Source organism: Tauraco erythrolophus, chromosome 4, assembly GCF_009769465.1.
Source record: "Tauraco erythrolophus isolate bTauEry1 chromosome 4, bTauEry1.pri, whole genome shotgun sequence".
In the NCBI taxonomy this organism is placed as follows: Eukaryota; Metazoa; Chordata; class Aves; order Musophagiformes; family Musophagidae; genus Tauraco; species Tauraco erythrolophus.
Genome location: NC_141468.1, coordinates 79,876,434 through 79,896,707, shown reverse-complemented (window position 1 = coordinate 79,896,707; position 20,274 = coordinate 79,876,434). Strand labels below are relative to the sequence as shown.

The window sequence follows — 20,274 nt, the reverse complement described above, 5'->3', positions numbered from 1 at the left end:
TTCTTAACATTATTGACATTGGGACTGTTAGGCTATCCTCCGTGGTACTGAGGCTTTTTCAGTTTGTCAACAGAGGATTTTGGAGATATTTCACTTTCATCAGAAGAGAGATAATATTTTCTGCCTTGTATTACCAAGACTACCTAGCTACATAGATCAATGAACTTTTTTTTTTTTAAAAAAAAACCCATCCTGCTAAGTAGGCATCTATGGCAGACCATTATCATATAGTTACAGTCTTTCAGTCTTTGTGTGCAGCTAATAGAGACATGGCAGTCATTTGTTTGCAGTGAGAGTGTGGGGCATTTGGTATTGTGTTTTGTTTATGTGGTGTTAACATTTTGTAGGTCAGGCTGCCATATTAAACGCTGATCAATTTAAAAAGAGCAAAAAGTATAAATTAGTTGAAATATGCTTAAATAAGCTTGCAAACAAAAAATTATAGATGCCAATCCACATGAATTTCAAAGGTGTTGCATTGTTCTCAACTGCATGAAGGTGTATTTAGAAACTTACGTGTGTTCCAGCACATATCTTGACCATGTCTTTTTCTCTCTAAATAAGTAAAAAAGGGAAGAACGAATGAAAATAAAAACCAGAGAAGAACATTTCTGAAATAACACATTATTTGGGCAATCAGAGTAGTTGTGGAGAAAAAAAGGAAAAAGCTGTGCAAAACATGAAAATCACACTGTGTTATAGGAGGTGGAGGTTGTGGCCAGCTGCTTGGAGGAATTAATGTAAGATTGGATCTGTTACCTGTTTTGCTGACTTTTTTGACAATTCCAAAAGCGGAGGCCAAAGACCACAAAAGAGCATAGAGGAAATTCACTGCAATTATGAGCTCTTTACCTTTTGTTTTGTAGGTGAATTGCAAAGGAAGATTGGCTTGAAGGTGCTTGAAATGAGAGGAAATGCTGTTGTTGGTTATTTGCAGTGTTTTGATTTGGAGGGAGAGTCTGGACTAGTAGTGCGAGCCATAGGAACAGCCTGCACATTGGATAAACTAAGTAACACATCAGCATTTTTACCTGCATGTAACTCCCCATCCAAAGAAATGAAGGAGTAAGTATGAATTACTGGTTTGTAGGGAAACAAGTTCCATCTCCTGTTCATACTCATTCAGTTTTACATGACTGGTGTGGTTTCTTTTTTTCCCCAGAATTTGTTTTTCTTTTATAGTTTTACTTGTCTGCAACTCAGTTTATATTCCACAATTTTGAAGTGTTTTAGGTTGAATTACTGATTTCTGTAGAAGCTGGAGTTGTAATCCTTACTTAATATGACTTTTTGGTTTTCTGTAGCAATGATATTATGTATCCTTGGGTTGTGATCCACCAGTTTCCTAACTAATGATTAGTTCTGCCTTGACTCTGTGTTTGTACAATAAATATTTTTGTGAGGGCTTCTCATGATACACCTTCTGTTCAAGATTTTCCAAGTTCAATACGATCAAGTTTGAGTGTTTATGCTGAGTGTGTAAGAAAATATGAATTTTGAATTCAGAAAGTGTTTATGCTGAGCATATAAGAAAAGCTAAATTTTGAATTCAGACAGTTCTGTCAGTGATTTAGAGAATGACCTGAAATAGTCTTGTCTTTTCTTGTGTGCTTTGCTTTTAACGGTTGCAAAACAAGAAGGGCTATTGCAAAACAAGCTTGAGTTAAACGGTGTACTTCCAGAAAAAACTTTTTGTGATGAGAGGTAGATTTTCTTGATCTTTGTTATATCTACTGCAGCACTAAACACTGTTTGAATGCGTTTTTTTTCATGTGCGTACAACCTAATACTTAGAGTTTTCTTCAAATTGTTACTACTTTGTTGCTTGGATAAATTAGTTATTTTCTGTTTGGTAGAGCAATCCAATTTTTGGAAGGAAAAAACAGCACCAAAAAAACATACTACTTAGATTATGTTTCCAGAGGTATTAATTAAATTAGCCGTTTTCATTAACTTGAACTTCTGTGTCATTGCAACAGTAATTAGGCATTTTTGTTGTGCAGGCATCAGTATGCTCTGACTTCTCAAAGTTACTGGTTTCTGTTTCAAATCATAGCCTGTTTAGCTTGTCTTAATTTTAAAATTTGCCATCAAAAGGGCTTCTGGATACAATGCAGCATAAATAACAGTGGTGATTTTTTTTAAAAAAGAAAGGTGGACCTAGTAACTACCAACTTTAAGCATGCATAAATAAATCAGTAGCTTTCACTCTGGAGCAAAACGTGGAAATTCCACCCCCCAAATAATCCATGTTCAGCTTGGTGGTGATTATTGTCAGAATTGTTGTCCATCAGTCCAAAAAATGGAATGTTTCTCAAAGCCAGCAAAATCAACTAATACTTCTTATTCTTGGCTTTACTAACTTGACACCCTGTTGCCAAATAATCAATTGCACGTTCAAAGCTAGTGCTTAAGCTGTTCCTTTCTCTTTTTATTTCATCAGGACTCTTGCATGCTAGGAATTTAAATTCTTAGAGTCTGCTTAAAGTAAGAGATCTCCTCTAGCTAAACTTCCCTGAAATCATTTATAACATAACTTTGCAACCTGTTTGTATGTATTGTTTTCTTTTCTTCCACCTTGGCTGCAAATTCTCTCAGGTCTCCGCTGGTTCATCCGCCAAGCCATGGATGCCGCTCGACTCACAACAGCCCAATTCACACTGCTACTGGCTCACGACTTACTCAGAACTTCTCTGTGTCTGTTCCCACTCTCATCTACACTGGTACGAGACTGCTCAGACTCAAGAGCTGGGGAGAGGCAGGCCACAGGCACAGTGGTCGCAAAGTGCAGGCAGGCAGGCAGTGTAGGCAGGTACCACCCATCTTTTCTCCCTCATTTTCTCATGAAGACACCTTCTGTTGTCAGTGGAGAACTACTCTGTGTGCAGCTGCTGCAACAAAGGCAATAGTTTCTTGAAAATACCTCAGTCTCTTCCACAAAGCCACACTCCTCATTTCTTTTTATCGTGCTTACTTCCTAAGAAATTAAGTAAAAATAAGTTGATGTATCTGAGAAACATTCACTATTTTACAGTCATTGGAGGAAATCACGTTTTGATTGGAGTTCGTAGTTGCTTTTGAGCATGATTCAGATCTGGTATTTAGGTTTTAAAATGCTCATAGAAAGGGTATGTGCCATTTGTGGAAGAGATGGTTTTAGAGAGCAGGTAAGTCAATCTGTGCATAAGTGAACCGTTTGTCAATCTAGTCGTTCCCGTAAAGGTTCTCCTCTTTGCTCTGTTTTTAGCTGTGGCATGCTGCTGATGCTATAGGATAAGGAAACATTTTTTTTTTTCCTTTTTCTTAAAAGGCATATGTGTGTGTATACATAAATGTATAAATATGTATAAACACAAATATAATTTGAAATCATTTTTTCTTTATTAAACTAACTCAAACCATTGTGTATCTGACCAGATTTTTAAGCCATAAACTGTTTCAGTTTTTTCTTTTGCATATATATATATTTTTTTGTCACATCTCATGCCTTTCATTTGGCTTAATTGTTTCATTTTAGATTATCAGCATCTATCTGTAGAATGCTGAATGGGTAAAACAGTGTTTCTTTGCCTCTGGCCTCATCCCCAGTCTCGCACCTAAGGAATAGCTGCTGGCCCTGCCCCAATCCCATCCTGGTGTTTGGATCATGCTGCTGTCAGCCAGGTCCTTTGGCACAGGATTACTGAATATGTTTCCACCTTCTTCTGGCAGGATTCCCTTCAATGAAGATCCCAATCCCAATACTCATTCATCAGGACCCTCCACCCCTCTGAAAAACCAAACCTATTCCTTTTCACCTTCCAAGTCCTACAGTCGACAGTCCTCTTCTTCTGACACAGATTTGAGTTTGACACCCAAAACTGGTAAGGCGCTTCCACCCACTTTTTGTTTAATTTGTGTTTCTCTTTTTATATTTTCATTCAACCCCTTTTTGCTTTTTGGCCTTTAAGTTATCAAAATGATGTGGAAATTGGAGACTTCAGATAGCACGCCTCAAGCTTGAAACAATTTCTATAGAGTGAAAATTTAGATCCTACCTGTAGTTCCACCATTCTGGATAACGTTAAAATGACATCTGTAACACAACTGCATTCAAGTCAAAATAAAACATCTCAGAGCATTAAGGGAGTCCTAAGTAATTGCCTTTTTCTTATTTCCTCCATTTCATATTACAAATTATGGAAGTACATTTCTCACCACAGTATGTTCAGGACAGTGTTACTAAAACTATGTAGTCTTCAAGCCTAATGCATTGCGCTAAAAGTATATTGTATACATTTCTCTGTGTTTTTTTTTTTAACTCTTTTTTGCAAGTGGAATGCTAGAAATGTAGCAGCTACTGTCTTTTCATTCTCCTTGGTATATGGAAATGGCTTTACATACGCAGTATGCATTTTGAAAGTAACTTAAATTGTACTCCAGCCATCTTCAAAAAGCATTTTTCTTTCTTCATTGGTCTATCATAATTTCTTCAACTTGTTGTTTCCTTCCTTCTCTCTTTTTTCAGTCTGTGGTTAGAATCATGTCAGCAATAGCACAACTCAAAGAGTTATTGTCTGTTTATTCTCCATTATGTGACCAGTGCCTTGAGTTTTGCTGTTGTAGGGCCAAGTATTTTGCAGAGTGGTTTATAAGTTTCATTACTTTATAAATTATGGTATTTGAAACTCAGAACATTCTTGTCTCCATCTATGCTAGACAATTTTAAGCATGTTTAAGTAGTTGATCTAGCTTTGCCTGATAGCATCCCTTTCAAGAATTTTTCCAAGCAGATAAGTTAAATCTTGCATTTAAATGCAGTTATATTAAATATTTTACCCAATTTATTTCCTAGATACCTGTTAAAAAATGGTCTGAATTAGGAAGCAGTCTTTCTTAGTACTATATTTTCTGTCCCATTTTTAAAAAAACAAGCAAACACACAAAACTGCATGTTTTTTTTTTTTAAAAAATTAACCGTAGGTGGTCACTTGTTTAAAGGACCTACAAATATAACTGGATGCTTACTACGTAGGAGAACCACAAATTCGTGTATCTGGCTTACTGAATATTTGAAAACCTGTTTGTTTTGATCAGATTTTCCATGGTAAGGATCATGTCATGTAAAGGATTTAAATATAATGTAGATGGTCATCTTTATAGTTGTAAACATTCTGAATTTTTGAAGGTGGCAACTCGCTGTGAATTTGTCAAGCTTGCAAAGCAGCAGCCTCATGTCATTCCTGGCAATGTTACGTAGGTGGATGGGCCCTCTCGTCTTCAGTCAGTTTGTTCAGAACTGAAACAGATTGTGTAATTGGTACCTCTTATTTTTAGGGATTTTTCAAGTATATGAATATATTTTTAGCTATCTTTTTAGTTTTAACACTAACAGTGGGCATACTTTGGCTTACTAGCACTGTCCTTTTAGCAGCTTTTAACTCTGCTGCTGAAACTTAAGAGGATTTGGTGGTTGCATTTAAAAAAACCTCCCTATGTTCATGTTACATACTAGACTTTGAATCCTAATAGCTTGAAAAGACAGTATCCTCTTGAATTTTGTTTTACATTTTACCAAAAATTGGATGATGTGGGGAAGATACAATTCACTGTACATGTTCAGACCTCTGTTGTCAATTCCTAAGACTGTTACTAAATTGGCGTACTTCAGCGTGAAAGCTGGTGATGTTAGTGTTTAAAAAAAGTAAATGCAAACCTCTAATGTGACACATTAAACTATCAAATTAGAGATACATGTTGCTCAGATTGGCTGATGTGAAAAAATGAAGTATTTTCTGATGTTTCTGCAGTACATTATGTTCATCTGTTTCTCAGTCAGATAGCTACTGTGTTCACATGTTTGAGATGGAGACTAACCTGGGAAGAGTGCAGATACCACAATGTCACAATACAAATAACAAATGGAAGAGACTGAAACTTAGATCTGCTTAAACATCTCGTTTTCATTAGCTCCAAATCAAGAGATTATTACCTTAAGGTCTTTTGTAAAATATAGTTGTGATTGTATTATCCATTCTGATCTACGTCTGGTCTAAATATGAGAGGACGTTATTCTGTGCTGTGAAAGCTTGTTTTGGTTTGAAGTTAGACAACTTCTGTGAAGAGTGATATATTTTATGCCACTGCAAACTAATAGAAGATCAGGCTGAAAAAGCACGACATTTTAATTAGGCAGTACATTTTGATGTGACACAGTATATGTTTGGAGGAAATAGAGAAAGTGGATACTCCTTTTAATTGTGAGAACTTAAAATTCTACAAGACTTATGGCTCTACAAATCATGAAACAAATCCATGACTTCTCTGGAAAATAACTTTTTATACCTAAATAATGAAAGTAAGCAGATCGAGTGTGTGAGGAGACTGTGTTATTTAGCCTTTACTCCGTAGTATTTGTTACCAAATTTTGTATAAAATTTAAAAATAAATGTTAGATTACCATGGTGTTTAAAAAAAAATAATTTAAAAATAAAGTTAACCAGGTCATGATTTTTGAGAACATGCTTCTCATTCACATTGTGGAGCTGTATTGTCGTTCCATTTCTTTGTATGTTGAAGAGTTAATTTAAGCAATAAGCACTGGCTCATTTGGAGAAAAAAAAAATGCTTCATTTTGATTTCTTCTGTCTGTTTCTTTAGTCATCTTCTGAATCTACATCTCTTTGTCTCTATTACTTTCCTCCACAGCACCTTCCCTACAGGGACCTAGGATTTTCCTGTTTCCCAGCTCCCCTACACTCTCTTGTGATTCCCCACATCTTAAAAAGTCCCGTCTCCTCCTCTCGGGGTCTAGCCTTAACCCTCTACACTCTAGCCATGTCAGCCCAGTTGTTCTGAGGAAAAGTGTTTCTTTCACTGAAGAGCTGCTTCTGGCTGCTTCTGGTAGGATCAATCTATTATGGCCTTTTAAAGAAGCTTTTAAGAAAATGTTGTTGTTATTTGATACGGGGGCATTTAACACACAGCCTTCTATAACCCTGTGTTTTTGTTCAGTTAACCTCTGAAAACTGCTGGCTACATGACTATTCATACCATTTCTCACCTCTGCCCCAGAAGCTTGAAACAGCTTCAGAACTTCTTTGTAGGATCTGAAACATATGTCGTTTATGCTACAGAACTTTCTCCTTTTCCCTTGCAAAATTTCCATTGGTAATTGGACTAAAATAGTTTATTTTTTTAAAATCCCTCTCATTCCCTTCACTTTGTTATTCCTGTGTTTTGCATGGAACAAGCACTTGCTCATTAATTCAATCATAATTTATTGAAATAATGACTGTCAGATGGCTAGCAACTCTGCTCTATAAACTTTTAAACAAAGCCCGTACAACATTTTTATTTGTGCTGCCTCCTTTTCCATTTCACTGGCATGCATTATTTTCATAGATTCAAATTAAATAGTTGATGTTACTGCTTTTTTCTGTAGAAACTATTTTGATTACTTTGTACTTTTTGAGTTTGTTTCATGTTCAGTATTTATGCTATGTTTGTCTGTATTTAATATTGTATAGTCCCTGACAACGATGTTTAGAATCAATGCCAAATAGTAAAATCAATTTAATCTTGTTTAATGGGACTATACAGATACTAATCTTTTTGTTTCCTTATCCAAGAACAGCTAAAAATACTTGTTAAAAAATTTAGTATTTTTATATATAATTATATGGTAATGATAGCCTAGCAATTTTTGAAAATGTTAGGAAGGAATTAACATACTTTATTAAGTCCAGTATTATTTCTAGATCTCCCAGTCTTTGGTTAAAACAGATAACTGCACTTTGATGTATATGTACAATCTCATTCATGTTTATTAGATGCTTGTTCAGAAGAAAAAGGAGACCAGCAAGGAATTGATACGTTAAATTAGTTATAAATTCAGTAAAAGAAAATCTTGGCTTCATTCATAACTGTTTGCACTGTAACGTTTGTATTTCATCCTGCTCCTAACACTTTTTTTTATTCTTTATCCTGTGCTTTCCTGTACAATTTAGGTGTTTATTTTTCCTTTGTCAAATTAGCATTTAACGGTTTTAGATAGAAGAAATACCAATGCTAATATGTTTTTAGGCATGAAATATTACCAAGAAAATCTGATTCACCAGCATTGTGTTTACTTTAGGAAAAACACAATCTTGGTATGTGTTTGTTTTTTGCTTTTATGATTTCTAACCATAGAGCAAATAACTTACTGTCATACATATAACCTGCATCTCGACACACTCAGTTGAGAGTACAGTTCCTTGATAACATATAGTTCAATAGTAAAGATATTTATGTATCTGATAAATTTTCCATCTCTTCAGAAAAGCTCCTGTATTGGGGGTTAGGGGTGGGAGTAAAATATATGAAAGAAACAGAGAATTACCCGTTATTATGCAAAATTGGAGTTTATTTCTTGTTTTCATTTGCAGATAATCTGCAGGTTATGTGTGTGCAAATATAGTAATCAAATAAGTGTGGCAGTTCAAAATGCTGAGCAGTAGTCCTTATTTGAATGAATCAGATGAGTGAATATTTCATTGCATAGATATTAAAGAAAATAAAAAATATCAGTAATTTTTTTCAGAGTTTATATTTCAAATCAGAGGACGTGCATTGCCTTTGCAGTTTTCTTTTCAGTCCTAATCATACATTATATAGCTATTGTTGTAATTATGTATACAGTCTCCTTCTAGTATTTAGGAAAGGTGATTTAGTTACTCTGAAACTCTCAGGAAGCCAGATTATTATTATTATTTTGTAAACTGATAATAATAGTAGAGAGAGATACTTGAGTATAGAGTAATCTGGCAGAGAAGCATCGTTCAATAGTGTGGAATTAATGGTGACTTTGCAGCCCTTTTTGATAACAGCTGAAAATCTGATTATGTAGTAACTTCTCTGAAAAGCAGAAAAGGTGGATCTATATTGAAATCATAGGCAAAACTCCCAATAGTAACAAGAAAAAAAAAAAGTTATATGTTATAGGAAAGAATTGCAAGCCCAGGTCTTTAAGTCTTGATATTTTGAAGTTTTTTTTTAAAATTCAGATTAACAGCACAAAAAGATCTTAGGTCAGGGTAGTTTTGTCCTAATGCTAAAATATCACTTCCAGTCATGTGAAAACCAAACCCCAAAACGCTCCCCCTGCCCCCTCAAATTAAACTGTGATGCTCAGCATTTTTTTTCTGAAAATTAAAACTGTGGGGATAATTTTGACTGTTTTCAACTACTATCTTCTATATTTTTAATTCAAAGTTTGATTACTAATATGTTTCTTTGAATGTCATTTGTACTGATACTCTTCAGGAATGGGCAGTGGGAGTGCTGGAAAAGAAGGGGGGCCATTTAAAACTCTTTTAAGACAACAGACTCAGTCAGCTCTGGAACAAAGGGTAAGGTATTTTATACTTACATATGTGATCTACTGAAGTGAAAATTTAGCTTGTAGTAAGTTAAGTATTTCCTGCTACTTTCTGTTTAAAAATATGTGTATTTTTTTGTGTCTGAAAAATTATGGCAAATGCTGAATGCTTAATAGCCCTTTTGCACACAAGTTATTTAAACTGTAAGGTATTAGTAAAGCATTAAGAAAAATGGAGCAAATAACTGTAACGTGCGTAGCACTCAAGTGATTATAGTTGGTGTTATAAGAAACAGTTGTAGCAAAATTACTGCTGTTTCGTCTCTGTAAGTTACTGTTGTGTGTGTAAGTTTAATGCTTTACCATCATGTATTAACTTAAATTTTTACAGAAGCCAAATTCAGAAACATTGGAACAGCTTTAATCCCATTTATAATAGCAAAAACTTTCAGTTTTGAAAAATAGAGTTGATGGGTAATTCAGCCTTCGTTCTGCCACGTGAAATGGCGTGCATGTAGCCTTCGAAAAATGGTAACTTAAACCTAAACCACTTCCCAAGCAACAAAAGGGCTTTCTAGATTTGCAGTTCCTTGAAGAACCTCTGTAGGACTTAAAATGCCATCTGTTACTATGCTGAATAGACTTTATTATAAAAATGGTGGTTTTAATTCTTCATTTGCCTTTTTGAATGAGTCATTGCAACTTTTTTTTATAGATTGTATACTGGTTTTGTCAAAGTATTATTAGTGAAGTGTCTTGAAGGAAGAAATATGAATGTTTTCCTGTTCAGAAATAAATTGTTGTTTAATTACGATTTCTGTCTGAGCCACTTGTGTAGAATCATAAATGTTTATTGAAAACAGAATCAGCTACATCTGTGAAATATAAGCAAATAGCTACTATTTTGAGTAAGTGGATGATTCTCTTCTCATTTTTTGTTATCCGTTGCTAAGGGAGGATCGCCTCATAGGTTCTGTAGAAGGCGGGTATGTTCCAAAACATTGTGTGACTCTCTTTGTAGCCCTTTTTTCTTGTATTGAAGATTTCTAAACAATTATTTGAAATATTTTTATTTTCTTTTTTTGTGAGGTTTTGCAAATTTATTTGTAATCTTGTTTATGCAGGATTTTTTTATATTTGTTCTGTTATTTTTAAAAGCATTTATCAGGTTGGCATATTTTTGCTTAGTATTTTGCATGATGCTATATTTGATTTAAAATTTTAATTTCAAATCCATGGCTTTTTGCTTTTACTATTTTAGTTTGAAAAAAATGCTTTAAAAAAGCTTTTTATCTGTTTATCCTTGTTTCTCCTAGCATTTCAGACATTTCATGGCTGATCTGTTATTTCCTTAGGAAGCTTTTTAAAAACAATTAAAAAATGTAAATTAAGAGCACTTGATGTATTTTTAGAGCTTAAATTATTTGCACGTTGTTTTAAGACCTGCATATTGTCTAGTGGAAAAAAAATATTGTAAAATGAAATGGAAGCATGCTGCATCTGTTACTGATGATGTAGCAAAGCATTAATACCATTAATTGATACAAAAAATATGTCCATACTGTCTTTCTGAAAATTTCATATTGGATGTGTTTTTGCTATCATTGCCTCTTATGGTTACTTTAAGGTTGAGTTACTTAACTAGAATGCAAAACACTTAAAAGTTACTTCGTCTGCTTTAATACTGCACACATATATAGTGTACTCCAGTTACTTGTCTGGATTAGTTAGGGTAGCACTGATTTGGGAAGACAAAGAATAAATTCAATATGTATATTTCCACGTGTGTCAGATATATAGTAAGTTCTTTCGAGTCTTAGTTCAGTTTATTTGGGTATATGGTAATACTCTTAAAGGTTCATTTAACTGGATGTCTCCACAGCTTTTTTTTAATCACTTTATTTAAGTGACACTTTTTAAAGTGTCACTTAAATAACCCTAATTGCAAACCAGAACAGATTTTGTTGGAAGGGTAGGATTACTTGTTTTTTTTTCAGGAAATTACACCAGCCGTGGAAAACTCACATATGTGTTATGTTGTACGTTAATATATTTTTAGCAGTTCACAGGATGCCTGTGGATAGCAGGTTTAACTATAGCACAGCTATCTTTATGTATATGTTTATCTATAAATGTGTATTCTGTCAGTGGGAAAATCTGAGCTTACTTTACTTATAAAAAAAATAGCCTATGTTTTTGTAGAAATGGCCAAATGCTGCTGTTGATGGTATTTTGTCTCTCTGTTGACCTCAACTTGGACATATGCTGTTTTATTCCTCCACATTTGCATTCTGCAAGTGCTTGAGAAATGGTTACTGCTGCCTTTTCAAAATGGAGATCTGTCGATCTTCATCTCTGAAGAGCACTGCTAGATAACTGCCGTGTTAGAGTGCAGTTCTCTGCGTGATTCTTTTGGCTGAAATGCTGACTTAAGCAACTTTTCTTTCCAGTGACTTCTCGTTACGATCCAGCCCATCCCCTCGGTTCAGTTGAAGAAAAATTGTAGGATTGTTTGGCTGCCCTGTGAGATGGCACAGTAAATGTGCTTAGAAAGAAAATAATCAAACCAGGAAATTACCAGTATTATAATATGGACCAGTTCCCTACTCTGGTTCAGCCCCAAAAGCTCTGTGAACATACCTGAGCTTTACGAGCGTTGTCTGAGGGAGTGGTGCAATGATGGGAATGAGTGAATGGCTGGAAGGGAATCTGAGAACTGCTTCAGCTGACACTAACACCAAATGAGATGTGTGTGTAGCCTTGTTTCATGTGCTTTTTTCATTATTTTGTGTGTCTTCGTATGAAACGTAGTGAAAAAAAAGAATACTGGCAATACATGTATGCATATACACAAATGTTTTTAAACCTTGTATTGAACAAATATTATGAGGATTTTATTGTAACCGTACCAAACTTTCCCCAAATGCCAACTATAAAATCTCTATGTAGTTGCAAGGATTAAACCAGTGATGGTTCTTTCAGGGTCTGTGCAGTCAATGTCTGTGAAATGACATGGCGAATGGGTATTGGTAAAATGGTTGACTGTCTTCAGTTGCAGCTTGGAAACTTTAAGATCATCTTGTCTTCCCACACATGGGAATGAATACTCTGTGCTTCCATCACCTTGATGTAAGGATAGTCTTTTTGCAAATTGTAGTAATAGAGGAGATTTGTAATACGGAAATGCTGCATCTGGTTCTTAGGGAATCTGTTTTCCATGCAATAAGTATAGGATTATAATTTTGAAGTATTGCAGATCACCACATGTAGTTAAGGCCGGAACTTGTGTTTGAGTAATATAAAAATAAAAACCCCAAAACCTCTAAATAAGCTTAAAAGTGAAAAAAAGGAAGAAAAAAGCCATCATATGCAGTGATGGAGTTCCACCTGCGTCAGAATGAACGAGACATTGTTAATGGGATAAGAGCATGCCAGAATGGTTCAGTAAGTCAGTTGCCCAGTTTTGTCTATGGCTGAAATTAACTGGTAGGACATAGGTCTGCTTTGAAGTTTTATTCCTGGTTTGTAGTGTAGGGAATTGGGCAAACTGGAAGGCTGAGTATATTAAAATTACTTGCAGTACACAGCCTTATGAAAATGAACAAAAAATTAATTTCTGAATCTCCATATAGGTTAAAAAGCATCAGATGTGCTTATACATTAGAGCATGGAGTATTGTTCGCTTGTTCACTACATACTACTTTAGCACAACGTAAATGTGAGTATGTAGATGTATGTATAAAGTATAAACGTAGTATAGGCTTAGTGGAATTTCATACAGGTGGTATATGCAGTAGAGTTTATTGATTTCTGTAGTTCTGGGAAAGCCCATTTTTTACATGTCATTAGTGTGATAAAACCATGTTCAGGGGGCAGGGCAAACGTGTATGTTATTCTGCATCTTATATTTAAATGTATGAGTGTCACAGAATGATACAGGGACAAATATTAGCAGTACACTTGTGAATCGTGGAACGGTTGGTGCTACGGAGCCACAGTGAAAGGGTTCTAACAAAGTGGTGATGCACTGCATTTTTTCCATTTTTTTGGCGTGGAAGACATACAGAAAAGGAGTTCAGATGTATTGTAGTGAGGGCTTTCTGGCTGCTCTGATAACCTGCAAAGTGCTTTGTGATCAGTTAGAACCTTTGGGTGGAATCTTTTTTTGCAGAGTCCTGTGGTGAAATGTTCCTACTTTTTAATTGCGCCATAAAGCACGACTGCAGGTTTCGGTCTTTTAAGGGAGTTGATGTTTTTGTGTGTGTGTTTTATTTTCCATCTGTTTGTTGATACTATGGTTGCTGATTTCGAAGTGTGTCTTTTAATTCTGAACGTCTAAGCCAAATGAAAATCCAGAAAACTTGAAATTTGGTGGACCTTTTAAAAATTGTAAGAGTTGTAATAGCATGGGTAGTAATAAATCTGAAATGTTAATTTTTAAATCTACATTGGACTTTAAGAATACTTTTCATGCCATGTATTGCTGGAAGAACTGTGATCCTCATTTAATCTGCAGCATGTGTACTGTCTAGGTAGAAGCTGAGTTGAGCTGTACTGTTGCAAGTGCTTCAAGTATGTGAGAAAGGCATCTATACTAGACTTTCTCTCATATAAAATTACTTGTTTATTATTTCCATTTAACCAGTTGTCATGACTATAGAAACGGTGATTGCATGATTCTTCTTTTATTTTTCTGGTTTTGCCTCTATGTATTAAGAATTGCTAAACATAAATCTATTGCCTTTCCCCCATAAATGTGTTGTCATGTATATATTAGACATTCTATAGAATGTCTCTGTAGAAAATAAAATCTTCCAGTTTTGGGCTCACTTCCTTTGAATACTACTGTTTTATTTCGTCATGTGTGTCATGAGAAATTACTGCTGTCACTTACTTTGCCTGTTGTACGAATTACATTTTTGAGTAGTTGCTGAAACATTAATTCTTCATTTTAATTATGAATTGGTAAAAACTATTTTACGCAAATGAATTGAAAGTGGATTTCCTTGGTTTAAGAACTTACAGTTGTATTTCAAAGACTTATGCCTTATTCTAGAAGATGGATATTTACTGGTTATATTTCGGGCTTACAACACTAGCAGAGCAGTCTGTTAGTATTTTTTAGGTATGCTTTCCTGTAACAAGACATACATCATTCTTGCAAGACTACAGTTTGTTTCACCTCATGTTTCAGGTTCAAACTGTTGTCAGTTGTAACAGTAAGACCTAAAGAATGGAGAATAATGAGAGTTGAATTATGATGTTTAGCTGCCATACTAAAAGTGGACCAGTAGAGGCTTTATTAAGAAAAATCTGTGAAGTTTTGATTATTTATTAATATTGTGCTGAGATACAACTCTATGGGGGAAAAGTATTTTTACATTGTATAATAACTCTGCTTTTATTATACTACGGGTACGTGAAGATGTATGTTACATAGTGCTTAGTAAGCCTGAATGACATGTTTGGCCTCATGTAACTGCTTTGCTTGTATTTCAGGGAAACTGTCAATTCACTGCATGTTTGTTGGCAATCAGCAGTGGTTGATAAGCAGTCATTTGATGTTTGTTTTTAATCATAACAGGAATTCCCATTTTTTACCTTGACGACCTTTCCACCAGGCTTCCTTGTCCACGTTGGTGGTGTTGTCAGTGCACGATCTGTGAAGCTCCTGGACCGCATTCACAATCCTGGTATGTGAACACAGAAATGACTTTCTTGCCCAAGTCTAGTTGTAATGATCATGTGCTTCTAATCTTTATAACATATTAGTATTTGAATAGATACAAATCTATTCTAATAATGTGTATTAAAAGCAATGCTTTTCAGTCATTTACAATTGAAAAATAGTAGTTATTCAGAGGGTTTGTTTTTAATGAAAAGCTTTTCAGCAAGTTAATGAAATAATAAAGTACTTAGAATCCAGTAGCTTTGTGCTAAAATCTTTGAATTGTTGAGGGTATAATTATTTTATTACTTTCAAATATTAAAGCTTGATGCAAGTTTTCCATTCAAACGAAAATAAGATTAAATACTTGATCTTAACTATGAATGTTTTCTAATTTTCAGCTCCTTGAAATCCTTAAGGAATAATGACTACAATTTAGCTCAATACGTGTTTTTAACCTCTTTTGAGAAAACCTTTACAGCTTTGTTTCTGTTCTTAAAAACATACACAGAACAGTCCTTTAAGATTTTTATTTAATATTTACCTGGGAACTCCAGTACTGGAACATGTGTATTTTGCATGTCCTAGTTCTGACATCCGAATTAAGTGACTTTTGACTCTGGAGACTTTCTTGTTACGTTCACTGAGACAAGCTGAGAAATACTCTGTAAAAAGTTGACATTAGCCAGTGCGCTTAAAAATGCAGACAGAGGAGAGTAAAAAATATCATCTGTAGTGGTTTTGCATGCACTAGTCAGGAGTAATAAAACAAACTTTATGTAAATGCATCTTTAAAAGCAATTAAAAAAACCTCAACTGTGTTCCTTTTCTTTCTTCTTCATGTGGCCCAGGTCAAGTCATTCTACAAGCACGTAGATTGTTGCTCATCTAACGATTCAATAAACCGACAACGTGAAATAAAATCTGAGACTTAATTTGAACCAAAAAAAATAAGGGATTTTTTTAAAAGCATATGAGTACACAATATTGTTCTTTTTCCCCCCTATTTTTAAGATTTATGTACATAGTGGAGAGAAGATTAAGCGAAATGTCAAAGTCTAATTTATGTGTGGGTGCCCCCTTTCTTTGCCATAAAGTTGTCTTAGGCTTCCATATTTTCGACATATTTCTGATACAGGTCACTTATGTGCAGAACTTACTGTGTGATAAATTTATTTAAGACAAAATGAAAAAAAATCAATTATGCTCAGTTTTAAAAACTGATTTCTTCCATTATGCACTCCTTTACCAACTGACTGAAAGCAGGATAAGAAATAAGAGATATGTATTTGCACAACTAAGTGGCTCTTCGCAGTGTTTTTGTGAGACTTGTAGATTGCTCCTGACAAGTGAATGTAAGACGCATGATACTTTGAACTCAGTATATTGCAAAACAATGAAAACAAAAGGGGTAATAAAGGCAAATGGCTATGGGAGGGAAGGTGAAGAGATAGAAAAAAAAAATTCTGATATAGTGATGATCATACTAAGCATTTGAGTCAAGTCTGTAAAATATTAAAGGAAACTGGCAAATGAATAGAGGGACATGTAGAAGAGGAAAGAACGTTTGAAGGGGTGGATTGAGAACATATTGATAAGACAATAATTGCTGTATACTGTACACTTTGATCACGCCTAGTGCTAGATTGCTATAGCATGCTCCTTTTTTCCCTTTCTATTTCAGCCTCTTATTAACTCTGCTGTCTGTGTCTTTCCAGTTCCTGTGGAGTGGTGTTGTCAATTGTGTTCTTGTTGGTAGTTTTTTTTTCACTATTCTGCTCCTATAACTGATCTACTAATTTGCTGTTTTGAACTCAGCCTTTGTCGGAATTATGGGTAACACAAGATCATACAAACTACTAGACTGGAATAGTTTCAATTCAGGTATTTTACTAGTCATTCAGTACTACATATGCTGACAGAAATTATGGCAGCTCAGTGAAGTTCTTAGAAATGCTGTAGGATGTTTAGGTTAATGCTTCAAATTTAAATCTGTGTAATCATCAAATGCCTAAATGTCTCGTTTTAATGTTGTTAAAGGCTTTCTTTAAAATTGCAAAACATTGTTTTAGTATAAAATAGTATTGCTAAGAATAATATCAATCTGGAAAGCTGAATGTTCAGATGATTGTTTTGTAGTAGCTTTCACCTCAGTGTCCATGAAGTGTATAACTGAAGGAAAGAGAATAGATTCTTATTTATACAGTTGGGATCATGTCAGATGTGAATTAATTTTTGTTGTTGTTGTTGGTTTGATTTGGGGGGGAGGGGGCTGTTGGTTATGCATGAGCTTGTACTTTCTTCAGTGATGGCTGTAATTCTATTAATTTCAGGTACTGATGAATGTGTTTGTTCTAAATAATAGACATAAAAGTTGACTGAGAGGAGGGAAAATAGCGAAGAGGACTATTTAAAGAGAGGAGTAGTTTGCAGTACAGGATTTGTTGGTTCATAAATCTTGTAAAATGCAATCAGCTTGCAGGATTTAACAGCATAATTGTTTGAACTTTTTAATCACTTTAACAATTAACTTGAAAAAAGCCAAAATACTTTTTTTTTTTTTGGGTGCAGTTTTAGGGATCAAAGTGTGTAACTTCCTTATACAGATGCAGAGAGTGGACGAGTTGATGATGCAGTCAACATAAAAGCTGCACAGAGCACTGGCCTATGACAGGGAGAAATACAGACTTTTTCCGCTCTGGAAATGTGGCATGCTTTGGAGGAAAGGCAGGTGTAACTTCTCTGCATGTAATATCCAAGCCAGCAGACCTTGCCAAACTTTGATGTTTTTAAGGCTGCCATAGTAAAAAGGTCTAAAGCAGACCTCTGGGGGTTTGTTTCCCCTGGGAACAAACTTTCCTTCTTGGTACTGCACTGTTGCAGTGCAGCTCTGTGTCGTGCTCTGAACTTCAGTTTACATTATCTGTATATGTTTTTCATTTTACAAATAGTTCAATAATAGATATTGCCTAAAACTATTGGCACGTTTTTGTATCCTTGTTCCTTGCTGCAGTAAGTGTCCTGTGATTCTATAATTATGAGGTTTTCTGGTTTTATTGTATTTATTTGCTTGTTCTAAAGTGATAATCTTTAAAAATGAATTTTGCTTTCCGTATGAAAATAATATTATGAAATTCTCAGATCTGTTACTGCTGTAGCACAGTCTTATCCAAGGTGTTAAAAATGTGTTGAAATTCTTCGTCCTGTATACTACCTTGAAAAGTTTGAATTAATTGTTGCTTCTTTGAGACAGTGTTTAGTAGGATGTTGCCATGGAAGAATTTTATTAGAATAATGGAGTAAATGAGTTACGTACAGACACTAACCATACCTTGAGCTGGGTTAGAAATTGATCCAGAAATGTAAGCCTAGGAAGCTAAGGGGAAGTCATGAATTCATTTCTTGACAGAATATACAAAATGATAGCCTACATTTTTCAGAGATAACAGGGGTATACACACACGTATATATGCATTTTATACCCGGAGGTGGTTATTCCCCAGAAATTCTGGAGTACAGAGGCCTAAACCAAACAGTAATTTTAGAGTTAATACCTTGCCAAGAACTGTTTGTATCTCTGTTGCCTTGACATGCGTCAGCAGCTCTGTAATAGCAGTCTTGATTAATCCTACTGGTTAGCGCCTGAGCAGGCTATGCTCATATGCCTGGAACTATGTTTCTTTTGCAGTTCTAGCTGTGTTAGCTGAAGGAAGAAGAAAGGAGGAAGAGAGTAGTTAAGTCGCCACATATTATGTGGGATGGATAGTAGAGTTGCAGATTACATACAGGTTAACTCTGTTTTAAACTGGAGTAATGAATGTGCTGTGCAGATCTGTTATCATTGGGAAACCAAAGGAGAAGATTTCTATTCATCTACTCCTCCTAGAGCTTTATTGCCAACTCTGTCATTGCTGGCTAATACTTGGCCCAGAGGAGACCAGGGATTTATGCAGCTTAAGGAAAAGAATATTACATCTTTCCATTACATTGACGTTAGCAAGAATGTAATCACAACCATAAGTAGGCTAAAATTATTTTCCTTTCTGAGAATGTTCAGGCTTCATTTGAGCTTGCTAATAACCTGCGTAGCATAGAAGGATATTTGTTTTTTTTGCTAATGGCAGAGAGGCTTGTTTAATTAAGTGTGTAAGATACAACAGGACCATCTGATGATGCTGAAAAATCAGAGGTTTGAAGATGCTTGAAGATCAAATGTAGAAGTAAAGACTGACTTTATTCGATGAATGAAAAAGAAACTTCTTAAACGCCTGGGAATTGCATATAGTTCAATGACAACATTGTTTAAGTGTTTGTAAATTTAAGAAAAAGTGATGACCAAGATGAATCCGAAAAATAAAAGTAGCAACACAAGAACACAAATTCATAGAAAAGAGGGCACATTATACAGTGGAAAAAATACTCTGGTGCAGTGTCTGAAAAAGGATGCTAAAGATGTGCTATAAGGAATCCTAGATCCAGAAGACTGGATCATAGAATGGCATAGACTGGAAGGGACCTTAGAGATCATCTAATCCAGCCTCCCTGTCATAGGCAGGGATGCCTCTCAACTAGATCAGGCTACTCAAGGCTCTGTCCAACACCTCTAGGGAGGTGTTGAACACCTCTAGGGAGGGGGCATCCACAACTTCTCTGGGCAATTTATTCCGAAGTCTTACCGCCCTCGTACTGAAGAATTTCTTCCTAAGATCTAATCTAAATCTGTTCTCCTTCAACTTAAACCCATTTCCCCTTGTCCTATCAGTGGACACTCTTGTAAAAAGTCCCTCCTCAGCCTTCCTGTAGGTTCCCTTCAGGTATTGAAAGGCAGCTATTAGGTCCCCCCGAAGTCTTCTCTTTTCAAGGCTGAACAATCCCAGCTCCTGCAACCTGTCTTCGTAGCAGAGGTGCTCCAGCCCCTGGGTCATCTTCGTGGCCCTTCTCTGAACACGCTCCAACAGATCTCTCTCTCTCTTATGGTGGGGATACCAGAACTGGACGCAGTATTCGAGGTGGGGTCTCACAAGAGCAGAGTAGAGGGGGAGAATCACCTCTCTTGACCTGCTGACCACGCTTTTCTTGATACATCCCAGGATGCGGTTGGCCTTCTGGGCCGCATGAGCACACTGCCGGCTCATGTTGAGCTTCTCATCTATAAACACCCTCAAATCCTTCTCTTCAGGGCTACTCTCAACCCACTCTGTGCCCAGTTTGTATTTATGCCTAGGATTGGCCTGGCCCAGGTGAAGGACCTCGCATTTTGACTTGT

General features: G+C 35.5%; 1 protein-coding gene across 6 annotated transcripts in view; it reads left to right on the top strand.

The window, feature by feature from the left end:
* C2CD5 (C2 calcium dependent domain containing 5) overlaps positions 1–20,274 on the top strand; it is a 68,821-nt gene that overhangs the window by 11,559 nt on the left and 36,988 nt on the right. For 3 of the 6 annotated variants that reach the window (XM_086611273.1, XM_086611274.1, XM_086611272.1), the window contains exons 6-9: positions 867–1,065; positions 3,712–3,863; positions 9,286–9,371; positions 14,925–15,033. In XM_086611273.1, coding sequence (XP_086467399.1) covers positions 867–1,065; positions 3,712–3,863; positions 9,286–9,371; positions 14,925–15,033 — 546 coding nt within the window. Of the gene's footprint in view, positions 1–866; positions 1,066–3,711; positions 3,864–6,687; positions 6,883–9,285; positions 9,372–10,293; positions 10,327–14,924; positions 15,034–16,826; positions 16,893–20,274 lie in introns of all 6 variants that reach the window. The other 3 variants (XM_086611271.1, XM_086611270.1, XM_086611275.1) reach the window with 2 other exon arrangements.